The sequence below is a fragment of the Homalodisca vitripennis genome, chromosome 2 (genome assembly GCF_021130785.1).
Source record: "Homalodisca vitripennis isolate AUS2020 chromosome 2, UT_GWSS_2.1, whole genome shotgun sequence".
Taxonomy (NCBI): domain Eukaryota; kingdom Metazoa; phylum Arthropoda; class Insecta; order Hemiptera; family Cicadellidae; genus Homalodisca; species Homalodisca vitripennis.
Window position 1 is genome coordinate 186,188,988 of NC_060208.1, and position 25,104 is coordinate 186,214,091.

The 25,104-nt window shown below is 32.5% G+C and overlaps 1 protein-coding gene across 1 annotated transcript in view; it reads right to left on the minus strand.

The window, feature by feature from the left end:
- Positions 1–25,104, minus strand: part of LOC124355142 (inhibitor of nuclear factor kappa-B kinase subunit epsilon) — a 28,609-nt gene continuing 3,505 nt past the window's right edge. Inside the window, exons 2-4 of the mRNA XM_046806114.1 lie at positions 20,271–20,543; positions 15,524–15,643; positions 1–3,806 (exon numbers count right to left, since the gene is read on the minus strand). Coding sequence (XP_046662070.1) covers positions 3,519–3,806; positions 15,524–15,643; positions 20,271–20,543 — 681 coding nt within the window. The 3' untranslated portion in view covers positions 1–3,518. The remainder of the gene's footprint in view (positions 3,807–15,523; positions 15,644–20,270; positions 20,544–25,104) is intronic.

The window sequence follows — 25,104 nt, forward strand, 5'->3', positions numbered from 1 at the left end:
TTTTACATAGAAACATTTTTATTATCAATCAATCTGATGTTTAACAGTGTAATAAAATATATTCTTAACAAACAATATAAACAATTCACTAAGTTAGATACACATGATTTAAAGTACAAAAATATCCATTTTTACAATTTATACATTGAACTAATTGCAAATTCAAGGTAGATATACAAATAGTATGCAACTATGAGGATTCCTGTTGGACATTCTCATTAAGCATGAATTCACAAAAATGTACAAAACTTTTTATTGACTAACACTAATTAGTTTTTATAGAACATATTTACAGTTTATTACATTATGTTAGCAATGGGTACCACAGAAAGTGGAGTTGCACCTGATTTTAAACATACTTTAACGTGTTCGTTTTTAAATTTAGGAATTTTTAAAGTCTATGTTATCAATGTTAAATGATGAAATTTTTCAAAGCTTTACTGGTTCAAAAAAGTTGTTTGCTATGATACTGTTTAATTTGCAATTACTAATCACTTACTCATATTTTTTTCATACCTATTCTAAAAAAAAAACTGTTGTATCAGTAATAACATTTAAATTTTTCATAACAAAATGTTATTAGATCTACATAACAAGCTTCTAAACCATGGTATATGCAAGGAACACAATGGTTAATTAGTTGTACATAACAAATTAATAGAAAACATCATAGTAAATGCATATTTGTAGGAATACTTTCTAGACCACTAGTCTTCATAACATATAAAATATATTTGATGAGTTTTAAAACAAAAAAGTTATATAAAATATAATACCTATTATATGTTATGGATTACATATATATTGCACAATAGAAGCCAAGTTCAAAACTTTCTAGGATGCATTGTATGCAAGTTATACCTAGTGTGGTGAGTAAATGTAGGAAATAGCAATTTATCTCTACCAAACATGGTACTGAAGAAAGAGTTTAAACTCTTGGATAGGTTTAACAGTGAATAATTAATTATACATTATTATAAACCCCATGCTGGTAATACTTGTTTAAATAGTGTCAGTGTTACTTTGAAAGATTATTTATTTTTTAATCACTAAGAAACTACTGCACTGAAAGAGCAGTAATAATTTTATTTTGATCTATAGAATACTAGAAGTTTGTCACAAATTTGTTTTTGCTTTCTCAGCAAACTTCCATGTGGGACATTAGTTAATGTGATCATCCTTCTATTCAAGCCACAGAGAATGAACAATATATTTGTAATATGTTGTCAATATATTTTAAGATTTTAATTTGACCAATTTTTTGTTGCGTTGTAAACTGGAAAACGTATATGACAATCATGACACCAGCTGCGTAAGCGCAAGAATAAGAACTATACAAGGTAATTTAGAAAGAATGTTGCATGACAAATTTGATAATAACAGTTGGAAAGTGTGGCACTGTGTAGAATGCCCACACACTCATAATTGTACATATAGATTTTATGCATACACACATACGTTATTTTGTTACAAGTCTGATAAAATGTTATACAATTTTGTATTAAAAACTATTTATCTAGCATTAGCAGTAACAGTAATTGAAACATGTACCTGTACCATTTTATGAGTACTGTGTAGCCAATTCTAAATTGGTACGAATACATTCTGTACTCGGTTAATGGAAGTACCGGATACAGATAGGAGCCACAAGAAATAGTAAGAACTAACCTCATAATTGTAGTTGCTGCGTGGCGGTGAGATCAAAATATTTTTGAACAAAATTGAAATTTATACGCTGTTATATATTATTAGTTAGTCTTGTATTTTGTAATTATATTAATTAAATTAAATCAAATTAAATTAATTATAAAATTTGAATTTATATATTGTAAAATATGTTTTATTAGTTCCAGCATAAATATGTTATTTTTAGTAAAAATAGACTATTACGCGATTGATTATTTTGATTTAAAATGCTCTTGGGGGTGGGGGACAGGTCCTTTTGTCCCCCCCCCCCCCCCGGTCAGTGTGTCCCTGTACCCTGCCTCACCAGGAGTATGACTATCATCCTGAAAATCTGGATTGTGTATTATGAACATGAGCCACATAAATAAACCCATCCAAACAATCAAAACCCATTGAGAAACAATAAGTCCTAAGACCTGACATCCACAGGCAAGGGATATACCCAGGAATGAAAAAAAGTTGTTTATTATTTATAATACAATTATTTATATACGAACAATGACTTTCAATAGTTATTACATAACTTTGTTATTTCTATGTTGAATCTTCCTTTACTGTTAAAACCAAACCCTTTAACATTCATTTTATTGTCAATTGAGGGAATTATCCACTGAGTATGATTCTACTGGACGTCTGTACTAATCCAGATATATGGAACATATTTTTGTTTAAGACGTGAGATCTGTTTAAATTATAAAACACATTATGAGTAGCGATATTTATCTACTTTATTAATGACGGGCTTCCTTAAAATAATTACATAATTTACAGATATACTGAAAGACATAATTATAACTAGTCTGCTAAACTAATACGCCACTAATGAGTCACTGAAAGCACTTATATCTTTAATACAATATCATTACAATGCATTAACGTAGAATAATGTTGATTTCCTTAGTATGTAACTTTGAGTACAAAATGTAGTATTTGGAACTACTTGCATATAGTTAATGATAAACATAGTATAATAAAAGCCACCAAAAGAACTAAAACAACACATTCTGTATGTAGGGAAGGAGGAAAGTGTATGTATGTGTTTTATGTTATATGCATTATTATTGTTTAGAAACATCACGTTTCAAAAATACTTTCAACAGTAATAATAACATAGCAAGATGTACATGAGCCTAATCATTAGTATCCACCAAATTGTATCTTACAAACAATTAATTATCATACATTATACTATCAATGCAGTCACTCATTTAAAAAAAACTGGTTAACCTAGATCGAAGTTAACACTTTTAAAATATGTTATGCATATATTATGTGAATACCATGGTTGTCTGCAACATTCGTGAAACAAACTGAAATGTCAATTATTAGTTTGAAGATTATTGTACTTAAAGTCAGATTTTTGTAGGCTACATCTTATGTACTTGTACACCAATAATGTTGCTTCAACATCAAAGGATCCAAAAAAGACAGAATAATTCTTGAAACTAAAGTAATAGTGAAGGATTGAGTTATATACTACGTATTTTAATGTAATTTATATTGTCACACCCCAAAACTGAAGGTAGCAAGAATTTATTTTGTTGAGTATTTTAACTGCAATCCTAAAAATGATGAAGTTATGTTTAAAATATGAAGTTATATAAGGTAGAACTATCATCAAAAGTCCTCAGTCATTCAAATGATTCTTGCTATTCAATCTTTCAAAGGAAACTAGTTCCTTATATATACTCAACGATGTTACTTAATTTTTCGGCTTTTGAGGAGACAAATTACTGAAGTGGTGAGCTTACTGTCATAACGCTGCACCACAATCACTGAGAGTTACGTTTGCCTCGCAACACAAAGTAGTACCAATGCGACAGAAGCGAATGCTAGTAGTCCTGCCCCAAGCCACGTAGGGGCTCTGTCAGTTGGTTGAACTGTGCCAGCAGTTCCAGGTTCTCACTCAGGATTCCCGCTATCTCTTGCTGGTCATTCTTAATGTTCCGAATTGATGCAAGGAAAGCTCTCAGCTCTTGACCTCGGACCTGCCCCGCCCCTGGCACCTTGACTCGGAGTCCCACACCCTTGTGGAAGTTGATGTCAACCTCCAGCACTTCCTTCACAAACGAGTCAAGTCGTCCTTGGAACAAATCCACATCCTTGTCCAATATACGAGCCTGGACATATGTAGAAATAACATTTTTAATACTATTTGACAATGATAATTAATTTAACATAGGCCTGAATGGCTCTAAAAACAAATCCTGTCCAGAAAACACTCATTTCTTTAAGTAAAAGTTTTAAAAAAAGTTATTTCAAGGACAGTGAAATTCCTTGCTCAAGCCAATCACATATTTAGATAGCTGATAAATTAATACCTTGGTTAACATTGGTTATGTCCATATTGGTCTATCCTTCATGTTGAGATAATATTTCAAGGAATTTTATATCAGAGCCTTGTATCATATGTTAAAACGTTGGCACTGGACAAGCAATAGTTACTTTAAACTATGTAAAAATACATAAAATAACACGAATAATAAAACATAAACATAATATGGGAAAAAATAAATTTATAGTACCAATTTTCATTTTAATCACAGGTAAATAATACTAGTTGGCTAAAATCTAAACTTTTTGAATTGTACGTTTGAATTATTGTTGGAATTATTGTTGAATTATTGTTACCACCTAGCAATATATGTATGATAAGATTATTTTTACATTGGCTTATTTTTAAAAGATAGTGGAATTCTTTTGGTGATTTGCAATAGTCGTGATGTCACATAATTTTTTTATGGACTGGAAATTATTTCTATTTTTATAAGGCTTTACTTTTGGATATTTTTGTTTTACTTTTCGTTTTTTAACTTATAATGAAAAATAAAAACCTAAAGTTAAATAAAAAAATTAATCCAACTGCATATAAATGTTCCTTGTTTTGTACTGAAAAATACAATATATAATAGTGTGTACTTTACTTCAATAATGAATATTCTACATAGGTTTGAATACAGGTGTGCACAACTAGCAAAATAGTGCCTGCTATTACATGAATTTCAACTGCCAGATGCAGGGTTAAAGTATAACCTGGCTGATGAAACCAACAGGGCCACTGGAGTTGTTGAAACGCTCGTCAAACAGATTATAAGACAAGGAAAACATGCACTTAAAACTTGTTGCGAGCTCTCCTTTTCAACTCCTAAGGGAAAAATTGAGAAAGAGCAAAAATGATAGAAGTTGAAAACTCTACAAGAACTTGCATATGCAGAAAAATTCACAAAATGTATGCAGTAAAAAAGTTTTTCCAAGATTAGCAAAAAATACAGAAATAATTAGAAGAAACTGGAATTTTAAAATGATTTTTAAGAGAAACTATAAAGGATCTTGGATTTTGTTGGTAAAAATGTTAATACTTGAAACATCGTCACTTGCAACCAAAGAGCAGGTTTCAGTCCGAGTAGTGTCCGAGTCACTATTTGAGCCTAGACTTGCTTCAACATTTTTGTTATTTACATCTTGGCATATTCTATTTGTAAGCCTTTTAGAAGTTCGGGTTTTAACAATATCTACATAAGATGGGGTTTTAATTTTGTCATCGGTAATTTCATTTACACATTCACTAAGGTTAGGTTCCATTCCTATTTCTGGATTTATTAGACTGTTCGATGTACTGGAACAACTCTCTCTCTCTGAACCGTTCTCAGAACGATTCGGTTCTTTGGATTCGTTTGTGGATGTTTCAATTTTTGAGTTGGCATGGAAATGTCGCATAATTTCATTTAGCTGTGTCCTAAACACATTATTTTCATTTCCAAGTTCACTTAATCTTTTAGACAAACTTAGGTTATTTTTGGTTATTTCTTCCAATTCTGTCACGACAACGTTAAGAATCGCGGAGCAGTCAGATTCGTTCGACGGATGCAGATCAGTTCCCGACGCAGACTCGGTACTTTGTTTGATAACAGCATTTGGAAGGCAAGAAACACAGTACCATTTTATTCCTGGCATACTTGAAATGTTTTTAAAGTGGTCGTATTGAGGCTTTGAAATACTTGCACAAGCAATATGCCACCACTTTTTACAGATTCCATAACACATTATCGCATTATGCCTATCTAACAATACTTTTGAGCACGAGCCACCATATATTAATACACTTTTCACCTGCCACCATCTTGCAGACGATAATCCAACCACAAAATACTGATCGAGAGATCTGAAATTGTTGCCTGGCGTATTAAATACCTGAGACAAGTTAACAAGAACCGAGAAGAAGGAAAATGTATTGTTAATATTGATGAAACTTACATTGATGCTAATCATGTAACTGTAAAATGCCGGATCAGTCCACAGAAGGTTGGAGTAGTAGTGCCTGTAGGAAAGGGGAATAGGATTGACATTGTTCATTGTGGAGGAGAAGAAGGTTGTAAAGGATGGTCTTTTAATTTACAAGCCTAAATTAAAAACGACGACCGAATATCATAATGATATGAACTTTAATAACTTTTCAAAATCGGTTCGTGAAAAGTTGGTACCAAACCTAACGGCCAACAGCATTGTAGCGATGGACTAAAAGTACCATTGTGTTGAAGAGGACAGGAAACCAAGTAGCAACACTAAAGAAAGACATTCAAAATTGATTGTTAGGGAATAGCATTGCATTTGACCAGTCAATTACAAGTGAGTCTGCGCTTCTTCTCCCTCTGCACATCTCCCTGTCTCTCCCCCCCCCCCCCACACTGTCCTGCACTTAATAGGTCACGTTCAAAGCGGCTCATCTACAGTATACTTTTACTTTATAGCCATTTCGATGGTTAAAAACATTTTGTAACAGCCCTCTTTAGTGGCAGGAGTAAAAAAAACAATCTGTAGCAGACAATTTCTTTTATAAAATTTCACTTTTTCAACAAGTTTAAGAACTATCATTTGTTGTTTAAAAATTGGTAAATGCATACCAATAGACAATACAATTACAATTTTTTATAATTTGTATGAAAATAGAAATTATAAAGAAAAAGTAATGTTTCAAAGTCCCCGAAACATTACTTAATAAACAAATTATTAATAAATAACAAATTATTTATTAATAAATTGTTAAAATTTATTAATAAATAAAGACTTTGAAACAAATTCAGTTTAACAGTGGAAATTAACGCAATTCTTGCTTTCACTATGAGTAAATTTTTTTAAACTTAAGACTTTCAAACCGTCTCAAAAAATATTACTGATAGAGAAAAAGTATATAGCTACTCTTTTTGCAGTGAACTGTTTTAGGTAGATTTATATACAAAAAAAATTGGATACAAATTTTTGTTTTCATCCAAATATATTTTCTATTACAAAAAAAGCGACATAGAAAGATATCATTTTGCTTTTGGGAAATACATAAGGAGTATATCATAAAAATTACAAACTAATCAAACAATATACAAAGTGCATTTCTTAAATTTTCATTGATTTTCTAACAACTTTTACCAAGAATATCTGATTACTGTCATTACATTTCAAGATTTTAGTAATTTGTATATCATTTTTTTGTTTTGGGGGAAAAATTGTAAGAAATAAAACACACACAAAAGAACACTTACACACATTTGTTTGGCCCAAACCCCCAAATAACTACTAACAAGGTACTGGGTGTGTGTAGGCTATAGGCATTATCTTAACAACATCCTGGTGAGATATTGTTCATCCCACTGTCTGAAAAGCTGCCTTGACCTAACTACTGCCAAAAAGAACTAAGAATCATGCCAGGAGGATGGACTACTGTCCCCTCAAACCTCTCGCCGTTTGAAGGCAATGGATTATTCTTGGCATCATCTTGGCCAATTGAGGGACATCCACTGAAGGAGTGTCAATCTTACCTCTTTCCTACGTGGAAGTGAAGTGTCATCCATATTTTTAAGCCCATAATTTAATTTGTTCTTGATATATATTCCTCACTGATAGATAGAATTCATTAATGCTCAGTCAAACCTCAAGTAGGTGTATATACTGCTTGAGGACCGCAGCAGAATGCAACTATGTTATTTGGATCGAACATTTTACAAAGAAATAATTAGACATTTTGGTAATAGCATCATACTTGAAAAGAAACCTAAATTTAAAATGAAAATTATGACTTTTTTTAATAAGTTAACAAAAATATAATTATATGGTGTTATTTATGTATTATTGTTACTATTTATTTATTTATGTAAAATAATTTTTGTTTGTGTACAACTGTTGCTGTAGAAATTATTTGTTAATATTCTAATGTCTTGTTAAAACAAAATGGTACTATTTGTTGTTATTGTTGAATTATTTGTTAAAGTTAATGAAACGAGTTTGCTATTGCAAACATTTTATTGTTCACTAATTTCATAGTTTATATTGTTGTTATGTTTTGTCAGAGTTTATATTTGTTTTATATTTTTATAGTTTATTTATGGTTGTTATATATAATTTATTGTGTATATTTGTTGCTTAATTATTAAATTCCAAGTTTAGTAAAGTTTAGCCAAAAGTATTTCTGTTTCCAAGCAAAAAGTAATGTTTTGTTTATTGTTATTATTATTGAGATGTAATATTCTATTTATTACTATAGCTGTTTATACAATGTTTATTTATATACTGTTTCTCTATATATTTATAAGTGATAGATGTAATGTGGGATAGTGAAAATGTATTTAGATGTATTGGTTGTTGTATTACGAATACTATGGATAATGATATGTAGTGTGGAAGCTGAAATATACAATAGAAGGACTAAAGGACTGCACTTTGGAAGTAGGCACACTAAAATGAAAAACAGTTTAATTACTGAGTAACTATAATGCCCACACAAGCCATTTTTTTGTGTCTGGGTTATTTTTGCATGTCAATATTTCTGAATAAAGGATTTCTGACTTCTGACTGCAATGACATTTTCCCTTTCATCCAAATTCCATTCCTATGTTCATTAGAAAATTTCAAGTCTATAACTAAATCAAATCTCAAAAAATTCAATGGGGACTTAAGTTTCACTAAAACTCAGCCAATTTCTACAGAGGAATGTGGAACATGATCAAACTCAACTGTGTATATGTATAAATGGTGTTTCATCAAATATTACAAGTATATGGCTCAATTGGTTATTGAGAGATTCCCTTGAGTAGGCTTTGCTAATGCTCAGTTACTTGGACGGATATGCGCAACAATATAATTCACTCTTGCCTATGTAAAATTAAATCTCAAACAAAATTTCAAAAAGACTTGAAATTACAAAATGTGTTAGTTCTCCAGATGTCTTGCAAAAAACAAACAACAAATATACAGACAGACAAATGAATGTTGCTAGCCCACCGAGTTTTATCAAAATGTGCAAAATTCCAAGTCTATAGATCAATTTGTTCTTGAAATACCCTGTGGAAACCTCGGCTTTGCTCAGCCAAATTGCTTAAATGAAATGTACCATCATCAAAGTCAATGTTGCCTATACGTAAATGAAGCTTCATACAATATTTCAAGTCTACACCAAAATTAGTTATCGAGAATTGTGTGGAAATGAAATGAAAAATCTCATTTAAAGGTGAAGTTAGGGCTATAAAATACTCTCTGCCACTTAACCTCATAAACAATTAAACTAACATATTTACATTGATAACTAAACATAAATCCATTTATTTAACCCTTTCCGCTCGGAGCGGTAATGTTAGAATGTCCACACAGAGATCGGATGGGCAGCAGTGTTGGCCACCGCCATTTCCTCTAGCGCGCGCATATATTTTTAGAGTCGCCGTCCTCAGAGATCGGTCAGCTGTGCTGCCCGTTGAATAATCCTACTAGCGCTCGGATGGACAGCAGCGTTGACCACAAGTTATAAACTTTTTTTTTTATTCTGACGTATTTTTTTATAATACAACGCATTAAGATCAATCAGCTGTTTCATTACAAAGCTTGGAAATTGATCATCTGGTCAATATTGCATTCTAGGCTTTCGTTTTAGCATGCTTTTAACCACATTGTCACTAGTGAGTTAACTTACACGCATTATTAGAACGGATTGTTTATTATTCTTAGTATTGTGCAATTTTATTAAATATTAGTGTAAATGAAGTTTTGTAGATATCAGTGTAAATATAACTGTAAATAAAAGTGTCAATATATCAGTATTAATACCTGGTTATACTGGTATTATTATTAATTACTGGTATTAGAGCTTGTTGGCGATGTAAGGAACGAAAATAAAAAAGGAAGACCATCCCAATTGCAAGACATTTCCCGACTAAATGGGAAACTTCATCTACCATATCCTCTTGAAGGTAGAAAAGTGAAGAATTGCATTGTGTGTAGCAGCAGAGCACAAGGCGGCACCAGGAAAAGGGTGAAGTTTTATTGCAAAACTTGTGAAAATGAGCCCGGTCTTCACATTGGTGTTTGTTTTGAAAAGTACCATTCATCTCAGATATTTTAACAACAAGATGACAACTAGCCTGCAGTTAAATTTGTATTCGGAACAATAATAAACAGCTAAATTATATTTTTTATCATGTTATAATTATTTACTGTCACATTATTAATACTCATTGTAACTCATGTTAGTTTATAGAAATATAACATTTCCATTGTAATACTTTTCGACTACATTATTATTTACCTTTGGACCTTTAAATCCATTTAACTTTTTAAAAGGCACAGTACCAATGACGCTGTGAAAATAAATCCGAGCTGGTGGGGACGCAACAATGACATGGCTGCTGTGTGCACACAGGCGCCATAGTGGACAGCACCGCTGCCCATCCGATCTGAGTGGACAGTACGCGCTAAAATAATACGAGCCTACGAGAAGCCATATTTGGTCAGCACTGCTGCCCATCCGAGCGGAAAGGGTTAAAACTAGAATAATTGAACACTGTATATATAAAATGAACCTCAGCTTAAAAAACAAGCATTAATAATTAATTTAACTATATTCATATTTACACTATTATTACTACACACACTTGCTTTTATTAACTTGTGTTCCAATTTCCCAAGTACCACACCCCAAGGTCGCTAACCACTTTACCCTCGAATCCCAGCATCAAGGACCTGACCTCTGCCCTGAAGTGAGCATGCTTATCAATGGCTCTGATGTTTATTGGAAGAGTATTCCATAACCGACTGGCAGAAACTGTAAACGATTTACAAAATGTAGTTTTCCGATAAATTAGAATAGATAATAAGGACATACCCCTCTCTGTACTTCATTCACTTATTTCAGACATAATTTGAAAATTGTTTGACAAATAACTGAGGCAATTTGTAATATTTAAAAGTTTTGCATCATGGTGAATGAGTAATAGTTTTGAAGATCTTTAAATATTAAGATAGGTAATTGTTTTAAGTAGAGCGTAATGAGATCATCATGTCAGAGAACGAAAATGAACCTAATGAACATTGAAGTGTATTAGTCATTATTGACTATGTCACAGTAGTTGAAGTGAGGCAGTACAAGAGTCTTTATCAGTTATTTTAACATCCAGCATTAGATAGATATGAAGCCGGCCGCTTGAGACTGTGAACACTGCAAAGACTCTATTATACATCAAAGATGTTCAGTCCATCTCAACTGTTTGTCAGTGATAAAGTCTTACATTTTTTTTACTTTCTTAGAGTATTCTTATTCCTGATCATTTAGATTTAATTTGGAGCCGAAGTAAAGTCAATTATACGAACAAGCTTTGAATGACCTATCATAATGCACTGTGTTTTGTCTGTATTTAATTGAAGTCCATGTTTCCAAGTCCAGTGAGTAACAGCATCAATATCGGAATTCAAAAGAGCCACACAAGTTGCAAACTGTTATGGAAAAGTGGCGGTATATTTGTAAGTTTGCATATAAGTGAAAATTGGAATGAGTAATTTGAGTAGTAATGTTATCATTGTACAATGAGAATAGAAGTGATCAAAGGACCGAGTCCTGTTTCCATCTCGACCCAGACACAAAGACACAGTCCCGAAAGATAAGACTCAACCCAGTTGGTACTAACATCAGAGAAACTATCCTTCCTAAGTTTGATGAGGAGAAGGGGGTAAAAACATAGTCAAAATCCTTTGAAAAGTTGAAAAGGGTCGATCTAGTAAAAAGTCAAACTAAAATTAATTTGGTTCGTTTTTAAAAGGATCTATAGCATTACATTTTTTTACTTAAACTTTTTTCAGTACATAAAAACACTGCATAAAAATTTTTACAACTTTTATGATTCTTCTTTAGTAAAGTTTGCACTATTGTATTCTATCTTTGGATTTTATATCTAATTTTGCTATTTTCATTGCATTTAATTGCAATTAATTTTTATAGCACTGCAATCAAATAAGTACTTTAGCTACAAACTCTATGCAAACTTGAAATTAAATTTTCTACTAATTTTCTTTTAAGATTTTGTTTTTATCACCAAAATTACTGAATTATATTAATTGCATTATTGTATGTGGAATATATAACTTTATACATAAAAACTGCTACTTAGGATTTGTACTTTTGTTGTTTATTCTCACAATTCTGCTAATAATTTAGACAACAGTAAACAAAAATGCTATAGAAGTTGCCACCCTGAAGGAAGATTAGACCTGGCCATGTTTTTTCTCATATCGTTAATCCGGTAACAATATACCAGACACTATATAACTTAGATTGCTCACACCAAGGGCACGCTGTTGAACTTCTTTAAAAAGTAAAACCGTTTTTCCAACTTCGTCTTTAACCCTGGATCTTGCTAAAGACAAATTGATATTGACAGGATCCTGGCAGTAATTTACTAGTTTTGTACATCATCATCCTAACTTATGCAGAATGTTTATTATTTAAGAAAACTTTATACTTTCTTTTTCAGGACATTACAAGGAACATGTATATGCAGTTGGATCTATTTTTGTAGTCCAATTTTTAGGATTTTTTCAGCATCACAAATGAAAAATAAGAAAATTAACCAAAAAAATCCCAAAATAAAGCCTTATAAGAAATATGTTTGTTTATTTTTCAAAATATACAAAATGTCCCCAAAAGGTTTTTAATACAGAATTTAAAAACTTTTCTACTTTTCACAAACTATTCTTTATCATAAAAATGGTAAAATTTTGTGTTTTTACTAAAAACCGCATGTTTACAGTCAAACATGTTTGGACATTTCCAATATGGTTATTTTATTTTGAAACTTTCACTATTTCATAATACTACTTGATGGCAAATCTCACAATGAAAAACTTTATTTCAATTCAAACAATCACAGGTCTATAATAAAGTAAAAAATAACAAAATATTAGCGAATAGTCAAAAATAGTCATTTGACATTACAGAAACGACACTAACAGTGTTTGCAATGAATGTCTTTCAACAGACCAGAGAATAATAATACAATTCTTTTAAACAGATACTCTTGTTGAAGAAGAAATTCTAACTGCAGTTATGTAGCCTATCAATTTCCTAAACGAAATTTCTCTCCATCAAAAGTCAACGAAAAATCCCATTATTTTGCATTTTGTCGAAATGGGTGAGCTAAAATGGTAAGCCAAAGTTTTAAACTGCAACATTTCAAATTTCGGTGCACACTTTTTACGTACTATTATCAAAGAAAATTCATATAATTAAAATGTAAATTAACCCAATTAACCTGATACTATTTGCCCTACTTAAGTCTGATTTTCAATATCAAAAGTTTGATTAAAAAGATGACTGCAAAAACCACTAGTTACTAGTCGACATTGGAGAAACATTTTTAAGAGGCTAGTCACTTGTAGTTTGAGAGATCTAGGGTTAAATAAACAAAGTTAAAATATTATCTCGATGACCAACAACAACAACCAGATGATTCAAGTAAAAGCATGTATTCAACATAAATTTCAAACAAGAATTTTATAGTGATTATTTTTTGCCTGTGTTTGGAGGGAATTCCTGGGTGTGTCAAGCAACAAAGTCCATCACAAAGAAATAATAAACTACTGATATCAAAGGTCATCGTATTGAAGATACTGTAGCAAATAGTATGATAAGACTGAATTACTTGCCACCAAACAGAAAATTCAGGTACAATTTTATTCATACAAAAGAAAAGTTTACAGATAGATATCTTTCAAAATTTCAAAAACTAAACCACACCAACACTACAAATTAAGAAAATATTTTGAAAATCAATTAAAACTGGAAGTAAGAACAAGTGAACTGTAAACACATCTTATGTTGATGTAAACAATGTTATGTTCAAATAGTGAAATTTTAAAGTGCTTCTGGCTTAATTCTTTACCTATTGGATTGATTCTGCATTTTTATTATCGGGTCCTAAGTTTAAAGGGCAGTTCCAATTAAACAAATATAGACATTAAATAAAGCTACAATGTGTTCAAATACTTGACCATGACCCAACATGCAAGTAGAAAAATCCGAGCACAATGATTCCAATATACTTGATGATAAGACAGTTTATCTCCAATGAGTCACAGCTGTACATTCACAGATGTTTTAAAGCATTCTTACTGTGGCAGATATCTGTTGTCTCTCAAACAATGCTGTTTGTATTACTAGGATGATATCTCTTAAGGAACTAACAAACGTAGTAGAAAAGTTAAACATACACAAACTTTACTGTTATAAATGAGGATGTTTCTTTTACCTACTTATAGTCTTATATTTAGGACACACCCACGATGATTTCTCATATAATTTATCAGTATGTTAAAATTTCAGTGGTATATTCCCATTGATATCTTTCAATCAAATTTTGTTATTTTCATGAAATTTTAAGTAGAACTCGCTTGTTTTTGAAGTTTCAGATTTTTCTGATTAAATTTTTTATTTTTTTATGAATATTAAGAAATAGGGGATGATTTCACCCTTATGGATAAGTTAAGTCGAAGAGTTAAGTATTTACTATATCTGTACCAAATTTCATTAAAATCGGTTGAGTGGTTTTTGAAATATAAAATTATTAATAAACTTGTAAACTAGCACTCCTAATTGTAAAAGTGAGAATATGATTCTTTTCTCACTTTTTAGACAGGACTTAACACATTGACTACTGCAGAATTTGCTTGGAAAAGTTGGTAGTAGTATAATTTTATTGAAATATCTTAAATTATTGACGTTACAAATAGAGAATACAATGATAACTGTTCAAAGGATCTTCAACGTAGCGTAAGGGTAAGGCTGCGGCTCTCCAACCGAAAGGTCACAGGTTCGATTCCCGGGGAGGTCAATAAATATTTGTAAGTGGGTTTGGACCAGTTTCCCGTAAAAACATTTTAGTATGCTCAATAGAAATACTGTTGGCGTAGAAAGAAAGAACCCTCTTGAAAATTAAGAGCTAAATTATATTTTTATGATATGACAATTTTAAGGAGTGTTTCTTGCACTCAACACCTGTAAATTATATTTATGAACAAAATAAACTATTTATGACATAAATGTGTAACTTATGGCATAGCTGCTTGACATATGATTTCCTAGTGTTGTTATAGTGTTGTTATCATAGTATTGTAGATGCCATCATAATGTTCCATGGAAGATCTTGTGCCAAGCTCCTGAGCGAGCCTAAACTGCCATTACACCACCCACAGTGACGATATGTTAAAAAGTAATAAATTGATGACTTAGTGGTATATACCAAATATATAATTTTTTATTTAGAGACAAATTATTTTATTATTTACCAAAAGGTAAGAACTGACATCGCATGAAACTAAGTTTTTACTCATACTGCAATGCTAATACAGCAAATTATTCCACGAGCAATGCAATTTAGCAATTGATTCAATGACAGTGGAAGGGTAAAAACACAGGTAAACCAGCATGCAACTCTAACGTAACATTTTTGGAGTCTAAGATCTCTGGCGCATCACAGTCAACGTGTTAAAACTTAGGTAAACGTTAAAATTAGATGTTATAGTTAAGATTTACCTTAACATAGACAGTCTGGGCCATCTTGTACCAGTCAGCCAAACAATCTGCCAGCTGTGTGATAGAGGGTATGACTTCTGACTCCAACAATGTTCTCAGAGTTCGGCCCACTTCTGTGATCTGCAACACCACATAACATGAAGCCTAAGTGAATCAGACGTCCAGGCTGGGATGGTGAGGGATAAAATTTCGCTGATTGAAATGAATCGAAACCAATTGAGATTTATTACCAACACTGTGAAGTTTATAGGAATGATGTGATTACTGAAGGTGGACAGCGTCAGTGGTGCATTAGGTTTAAAATGTGCAGAACTAATGTGGATGATGACAAACAAAGTGGACAGCCAAGCATTGTGACCAATGAAATCGTCTCTAGTTGACGAGAAGATTAATTAAGACCACAGATTCACAATAGCAGAACTCTCATTTAGTTTTTCTCCAATTTCAAAGAGTATGTTACACGAAATCATTAAGCAGAAGTTTTGTTACATGAAATCAAGTTAGGTATCATGAAGTTAGGTTACCATAAATTTGTAGAAGATGAATGCTTCATTGACATTTTTGGACACTTATGAAAAAAAGTGACTTGCTGCTCGTTCACATCATTACATAAGATGATACTTGGGTAAAATACAATGAAGGCCTCGATTGCATTGCAGCACTTTGATAATAACATAGAACTGTGGGAGGGTGTGGCTACCAGGTTGAAGTCTCAGGTTGTAGAATTTTATAATGCTGGAATTTCAAAACTAGCTCACCGCTATGATGAATGCCTCAATTTGTATGTTGACTATGTTGAAAAGTACTATTTTAGGGTTTTTTTTATATCAAAACCTAATTTACTTTCTGGATAGCCCTCGTAGATCAATATATATGGTGCAAGTGATTCTAGAATGTGAAACAGACATGTTGAACAGTATGTTCTATTATCTGCTGTTTATTATTAAAAGCAGATGGCCTCCAGCTGTTTGCAGTTTCATCATTACTTAAAACTAGGAGGTTGTAAAATAATTGTTTAGTAGTCAATATTATTACAACAGGCTGAGTACGGTGAGAGACTAGCAAATAAACACTGATTGCTAATTTTTATACTAAATAAGGTGCTATACTATACTAAGGGTAAAATTGCATAACTGTGTAATACAATGAGCCAAATGTAGTGGCCCGGCGAGGCCAAGACATTGTAAGAGACCTTTAATCTGACACAGAGAACACCTACAGTCACTCATAAAGGCCCTGTTAGCTGAAAGGACAATTATAAAAGTTTGAATACAAGTAAAATGATTAAATGAGAAAACTAATGTCAAATAATAATGCTATAGACTATAGCAGAAATGGCCGAAAAATGCATAGAAATTTAGTGGTAAAGCATGAGGAATTGGAGAAAGTACACATTTACAGAGTTTAGATGTTTGATATGCATCTAGTAATCAGAATAATACATAGAAATATTATTATTTCAAAGTACTAATAATTATAAAATGTTTATTCAAGAATTTTGAATTGCATGAACAAAATACTATCTGCTGTAGTCTGCTTCAAATAGTTATGACAGTAGTATTATTTACCTTTTATTGTAGATGGCAGCAGTAACAAATTCAAAGAATTTAGTTTATTTTGGATATTGAAAATTAATTTCCATAGGTATTGTGGGACGGGATATTTACAGTAGCTGAAGCAACAAAAACGAAGTGATCACAAATATGATTCAATGAATCATTCACTCTTTGACTTCAATATGAGAAAACAAAGTGCCTGACACAAATAGTGAAGATAGTGCAATTTTATGACAGAAAGCTAAGAGGGAGCAGTAGGTCTGTTTTACACTGAAGAAACTCTTAGACTGAATCAAGTGAATACGATGATTAGTAGGCAGAGATTGGAAAGCAGGGAATACAGTGTATTGTATCATGCTTACAGATACTATTGAAGAGCCAATACTGAGGATACAAGCAAAGACAGCTAGCTGGGCAGATTACTAAGAAGGTATGCATTTTCAATAGCATGCAAATCGCTTAATTGTGGCGACAGAAATATAACTCATTCAAACCAGAAATGCTCCTGTATGTATAAAACCAGAAATTAAAGCCTTATTATCCTTATCCTCTAATCCTCTAAACCATTAACACTGGATCAATATCTACTTGCTTGATACTCTTATTTCCATTTTAAAATCATTGTAAGGCTCCATTATATTACATTATAAATGGTTTCACTAAAAAGACTACAAATTTCAACTTTATTATTTCACCAGAATGTTTTTATTTTCTCCTTTTTTTCTGTCGCTGCTTCTGGAGTGACAGGATATTCTGGATGGGAGGGATATAAGGTTGGGAGTAGGGGCCACCTCCTGTTGAGATACATGAGGAAGAATTCAGAGCACTAATTTCAAGTCATGGAAGAAGGGAAATACCCAGCTTTAAACCAGCCTCTTCAGTCAAAGTAGACAGGGAGTGGTATGCTCTTATGTCTAGACTAGCAAGAACCTTTGACTCTTAGGGAACGAACTTCACCAACTCCAACAGTTATCTCCTGCAATAGATTAGGCCTATTGGATTATCCTTAGACCCCAGAATCTCAACATTTGCGGTTAGTAATATACCACTACTGGACATCCATAAGGTTGCCCAGATTTAAATGACACATCAGTTTTTGTTGTGTCCAGTGTGGGTTCAACTGGAAGGTATAAACCAATCAGAAGTGAAGCATCTTGGATTAACCATAATGGTTTAATACAATTCCAAGTGTGACTGAAATCATAGGAGTTATTCTATAAAATATCATGGGCTGTGCACAGATATTCATTTAATTTCATTTGTACTCATAAAAACTTTTTCATTTTTCAACTTCAGGACCTCAAATACTGCTCTTTAAACTTAAAGACCAATCATTTGAAAATGGATCAAGAGATTGGAATATCTTCTAGTGACCATCACTTATCATAGGAGTGTTTGATATCCCATTTAGGATATGCCTATAATGACCCAGTTGTTCAGCAAGAAATTGTGTACAAAGCCACGGGTAACTGCTAGTATTCTTAATATTGAGGCACTGCTTAGATCTTAATAAAACAGCTAGTTAGAAATATAGAAATGCATGTGCCATTATAAATGTCAGTTGATTACACAAATAATACAGAATGATAAGATAACTTAACCACTTCAGATAAATAGTAAGCTTTGTTTCCTTGATACAGTATTTGCAAATACCATATTAAAACTTAATGATTAGTAAAATTAAATTAAATTGAATTATATAAAACGTTTTGCTTATAAAACTGAAGGCAAAATCTGCTGTCTGATTACACTAAAATAAATAATTCTGATATCGTATTGAAGTGTAATGCACATCTTGCATTGCAGAAGCTTCCAAAAATATAATTTATACTCATGACTAGAAACAATTTGAAAGTTTGGCCAATTTATAATTGAATTAATATTTTTGTAAAAGTAAAGTTTTCTGAAAAATGGAACCAAATATCATAGAAATGTCCATGCACACATTACAAGATGTAGATTTCTCAAAATTGTTGAGAAATTTTTATTGTGACTGATTTAATGTGTCTCGTATTATACACTTGTTTTAACTGTGTTAATTCAAAACTTTTTGTGTTGTACCAAATCTTGACATTTCGGGTGAGATTCTCCAATGTACCACTATTTTGGTCCCGATTATAAACACTAGATCGTCAGCATAGCACTGTAGCTTTATACTTCTTTCTTCCACTTTAGTCAAGAGATCATCCCCACCAAGGCCCCAATACAAGCTGTACATGGTAAGTGGTAAAGTGACAGAGTGGTAGTTGCCACAATACAAGCGGTGTTTTGTGTTTAGTCAATCATCAAAATGGAGTCTCTCTGAACAATATGTACAACTATACTTAAGTGAAAACTTATTCTGATTCTGAAAACAGCATTTTGAAAAGACATGTTAGAAATTAAATGAAACGAAATATTTCTTAATTTGGCCAATTTATATTTGAATTAATATTACATTAAATTGTTGTTGTTCCAGAAGATATGATGGACATTGCTGTAACACCCAAAGACAAGTGCCAATCTTTACCTTTAGCAGTAGGCCAATATTGGTGGACTGTATTGTTAAACAATTTGAGAAGTAAGTAGAGGCAAATACAACCTCTTCCTCCTTTGATGGGTCAACCAATGCTCTTATTTAAGGCCTGATGAATTTGTATATGATGTGGCAGAATTTCTACCAATAGTCATTGGACTCACCGAAAGTGCTTGGAACATCTTGTCATCAAAGTGAAGGTCCTAAATTACAGACTTATTTAAAGTCACTTGTTTTTGAAACTTTGGGCCATCAATAAAAACAACGTTGAAACGCACATCGTTAAAAATCTTAGTAACACATGACGGTTCAGTTTATTGGCATAATAGTTTGTGTTTAGATCTTGTCTAAGTGATACTGGTAAAAGAATAAATGTAGGCTTTGACTTTTCTGCACAAGCTATACAAAAGTATCTTTAAAACTATTCCATTCAATGAAAACAGAATAAAATTATCTGAGAAAAAAACTACAGCTGAATAACATAAATTCTCCTTTCTCATCAGTGCAATGTTGATATAAGCAGAATTTAAACATCACAAAAATGTTTTCTTTTAAATATTATCATAAGTAGTGCTAACTAATGATTTTCTAAATGATTACATTGGCCATCATAAATTAAACATTGAAATAATAAAATAGCTTGAACATGATCTCTTAAATATTACCATCGACCTACCTTGATTTTCTCAAGAACATGGAACTGTTCATCATTAAAGGTAAGTGGACGAGTTGCTCGGTCACGCAGAAGATGTTGCCAAGATTCACGAAGTCGTTCAATATATGTGCGGCTTCGTGCTGCAGCTCTTGTCTTGGTCAAACACTCCTTATCCCGCACCAGATTAGACCATTCTTCACTCAGCGCCTGCTCCGACACGTGTTTTGTGTGTAGTTGTTGGATCGAGAGAGTCAAATCGTCAACTAGTTTCTTCTTCAGTGACTCTAGGTGTCTCTGAAACCATAATCTATTTTTTCAAACAATTTTTAACTAGGCCTTCCTTTTTGTAGCAAAAACAAAAATCTTGATACGAATGTTGAGTTTAGCTCAATTTTTACATTCCGCTCTGTGCAGTATCTGAAATCTGACACTGCCATAGATTTGACTCCTGGAATCTGATGTCTACATCCTTCTGAGGAGATCCAAAAGGTCAGTGACAAATATGTTCAAAATGAACTCTTTGCATCATTTTACATTAGACACCTAAACCACAAAGAAGGTCTGTCTAGTTTCCCAGCACCAATGAAATTAAAGATTAGAACAGGTTACTTCTTTGGTAGTCTATGTTCTATCGGAACAGGTTACACGGCTAGAAGTTCCGACTCTGCTAAGCGTGGATCAGTTTAATAGACGTACCAGTTCCGGCTCTGTTAAGTGGAACAACAGTATATTAGTATATACTGTTTGCATTTAAGCCATATAGTACTAATTAATTTATATAAATATTTAAACAAAAATATTTCTTAAGTTTGAATTTGTTTGTTTTGAGGAAAATTATTACTTAAGACATTAAATTATACATATTATAATAATTTTCTACATTTGACTTATTGTTCTTTGCTTCCAAGCCAAGTTGGGACAGCATACGCCGAGGGCTGCATGATCAAGGGAGAGTTTGATCTCTAATATGTGAACTCTGGATACCTAGCGACCTCCAGTTTAAAAATAGCCTTCTCCAGGTAGAGCGGAGTGGAGTGCTGTATAGGGTGACTTTTAGTTCTCCGCTACTCGTGGGAACACTATAAGTAACATTAAAAAACAAAAACCAAACCAGAGAACTCTAGTAGGTCTGAAAATTTGGATGGATTTCATGAAAAACAGAGAGATTAGTTAAGGGCAAATATGACCCTTGCTATTCTGAACACGCAGAACAATCCAAGGAGACAGAAAGGCTTCTCAGAAGAAGTCTTGGGTCCCCTGACTCAGCACGAGTCAATACATCTGAAGAGGATGCTGTATTGGAAGACGACCACCAAGAGACCATGAAGCACAAGCTGTAAAGCTTGCCCCAGAGGTTTCTAAATACTGTGGCACTGCTAGGAAAAGTTTGGCATGGCTTCTGAAACATGGGCACTCCCAAGAAGCCAGGGAATTGGCCTTAAAACCAATCCCGGAAGAGCAGCACTTGTGGTTCAAAAAATAAAGAAAGAGCAAGCAAAAGACCTCACTCAGATGCCTCCACTCCGGAGGCACATCTCAGAAAAGAGACAAGAAATGAGGAAGGACAGCAAGAGACATGAAAGGAGTTATTGTCACCTCCCTTGAAACCGTCCTACAAGCAAAGTGACTGAGAAAGTAAGGGTGGGTATATTTCACTCCGGTTTCTAGAAACCCTACTTATTCCTGAACAAAAAGAGTTAATTCAAAACTCTATCATCTAAGGGGTCATAGAAGAAGAAGGGCCAAATTCCCCAAGCTTCAATGAGAAGAACAGGAGACAAGAGGTCTTGATTTTCAATTGTGAATGGCCAAGAGGTAAACAGAATACCCTCATGCCTTGGGAGGGAGTAATTTTAAGGATTGTGTCAGAGGGAGATTCCTCGTGAAAGAATTGCATTAGTTTACTCCACAAACAGCACAAACGACTCCAATGAAAAGATCATTGGATCCTGCAGGAACAAAACAAAGACCTTATGGTGGGGGAGTAGAACATATTGCGCAGGAGTGATAAGGACAAGTCTGTACTGGTTACCCTAGCTATCGACTGTGCTTCCGGTAACAAGTTTAAGAAAGAGGGTCCTTGGATCAGCTACAAGTTTTTTACAAATCAGCTTAGGCAGAAAAAAAAAACAGGGTAAAACAAAAGATTCCAAAAAGGAGAAAAAGAAGTCAGGAAAGTCTGAGACCACCAAAGATAATACCGAACGGAACTGCCCCTGGTCATCAGTGAGGGCTTCAGTGGTGTCTTTGCCACCACCCCACACTTTTGTCAAAAAAAAAAAAAAAAATCCCTCAAGATAGTACCCAAAGTCAAACTCAGATCATGAGAGCACTCATAAAGGGTATCTTCAAAATTGTACTATTAGTAATGTATTTATGATAACCTAATCTAAACCCACTTATAACGCTTAATAAGAATTGGCAGGTAGGGACAGAGTGGCCTCCTTCTCACCGACATCACTTCCTTTTGGGAGGCAAATAAACAAGAACTGATAAGCCATAATTCACTTTATTTAATTTTCACTTTAAGCCAAATAAAGTCTGTTCTGTCTAATAATGTAATTTTTGTAGTCTCCAGTAAGAAAACCTCTTCCAAAAATAGTGGCCTCCGGATAATATCAAAGTACCAAAAAAAACTGTTCTGGAATGCTTATAACAATTTTTGTCTAAGCATTCTCTAAACTTTTTGTCATAAATTTATATGTATTTCAAACAGTTTTCAAAATATTGAATACATGAAAGCTTAAATCCCATGAGAATAAATTAATAATATTGCAGTTGTTACAAAATAAATCTATTTCTTCCCTCTGAGCACAAATGACTATTTATTATTCAGATTTAGAAAGAGCACAAATGACTATTTATTATTCAGATTTAGAAAAAAATTTAAGTTTTAAGATCACAGGTCTACTCTAAGTCTACTCATTTCTTGTACAACATTTACTTTACAGTTAATCGGAAAAGATGTATTGTGGTCGTTTGTAATATGCACAGGCCAATACATATCAATCATAGACGAAGGTCTAGCTTGAGGGTTCACCTCTGGTCCACTTAATCATAAACATTGAAATAATGAGTGAAAAATATTAAATGACTCCATCATGTTACATCGTAAGCGCTTATTAAATCTACCAACATCGGATTTTAAAATTAAGTGTTAAGAAGTTTATTCAGATTTTCCTTCTGTTATTTCGGTTTTGTTATTTGGACATTGCGCAACTTCTTAGGGGATCTCGGGGGGAGACTTTAAGCAGTCTACACTCATTATTCGATTGTTATTATCGAACGATTTGATATATTACCCAATTTGGTTATTACATAATAACTGTAAACAACAGGAATTATAACATAATAACAACAAGAATAATGCATTGAAACTTTTCATAACATTAATATAAATAACATTACAGAATAACAAAATTAGCTGTCATAGGCCTACATATTGGAAAAAAATTAGCCTATAATATTTATAGCTTGCTTGGATAGCAGTGAGGGACCGCTTTCGTCACTTATAGAAAATATTTCACATAATTTCCTCATATTAATCGCCATTTTCAAATTCTTAAAAAATTAGTTACTTCTTGCTATAATTTCTTAAACATGCTTGTTGTATGTTTCCATTAAAAATTACTGTAACTGATAAATTAAAATCATACGTTGAAGTTAAATTGTAATATTGAATTATTATTTTGAATAAAAACAATCACACCATTTCATAAACACAACCGAATAACAAATGTAGGTTGCTTTATTAAAGTGTACCTCATTTCGGCATTGATTTTTTTTACATTTCCTGATTGGTTATATTTTATTGTATAGTTACTTTCAAAAGGCAGATACTGTTCTTTTCTGTGGTGCTAATTAGTGGCTAGTGAGTGATGTTTTTTTACATAATCATTATCACGTGAGTTTATAATATTTTTCTTTTATAAAGCATTAGAGATCAGCCTTTTGAAATGTTATATTTTACTGATCGGTACTATCTGAAGGGATGTTTTATCGGGTAGGGTATGATAAGCGGATCCGGTTTTTCATATCGAAATTGGCAAACAATATTTCTGAATCACAACCATCGATATAATCAATCAATACTGATTAATTATTTTGAACAATTACCGGTAACTTAAAAAAACCTATTTCAACAGCTATAAACACTTTCAAATAATACATGTACGGTAATATTTCAATTTGACATATAAGTAACATTTATTATTAAAAATGGCAGTTAATTTTAGAAAACTACATGACATTGCTTTGAAAGATGATAAGACATGTTTTAGTGGTTTCAACATTTTGGACTCATACTGAAAAACCCATTAGGCTATGTGAAATTTGTGGGAAAGAAACAACTGTAACTTAACTGCGAGAGGAGCAAATATGGTCGTCTTCAGTTTTCATAATTTTGTTTGTAATAGTTTGTTTAATCACTGTAAATATTAAATTCATAATATTTAAATTTAAAACATAAAAATGATTGTTATAGAGGACTATAGATACTTTTATATCGATTGATAGTCTAGGATTTGAGATGCGAATATTAGGTATCGATAATTACATTCTTCGATATAAAAAAAAAACCGGGTCCGCTTATCGTACCCTACCCATTTTATCTTTAGTGCGGACCAGCACCTGGTGCTCCACAGTCTGTACTGATGACATACGATATGATTGTCAGCACGGTTAAGTTCCTTTTTCGAATTATAATTGAAAAGTGTTTGAGATTCCAAAAACTTGACTGTTTTCTGCTATTTTTTAAAAGTTAATTTTTAAGCAGTTTCCTGTTGAAGTGGTTAAAGTAAATATTTACCAATTGCAAGAAGTAAATAGCTTGGAGAGAAATTATATGCGGTACTTT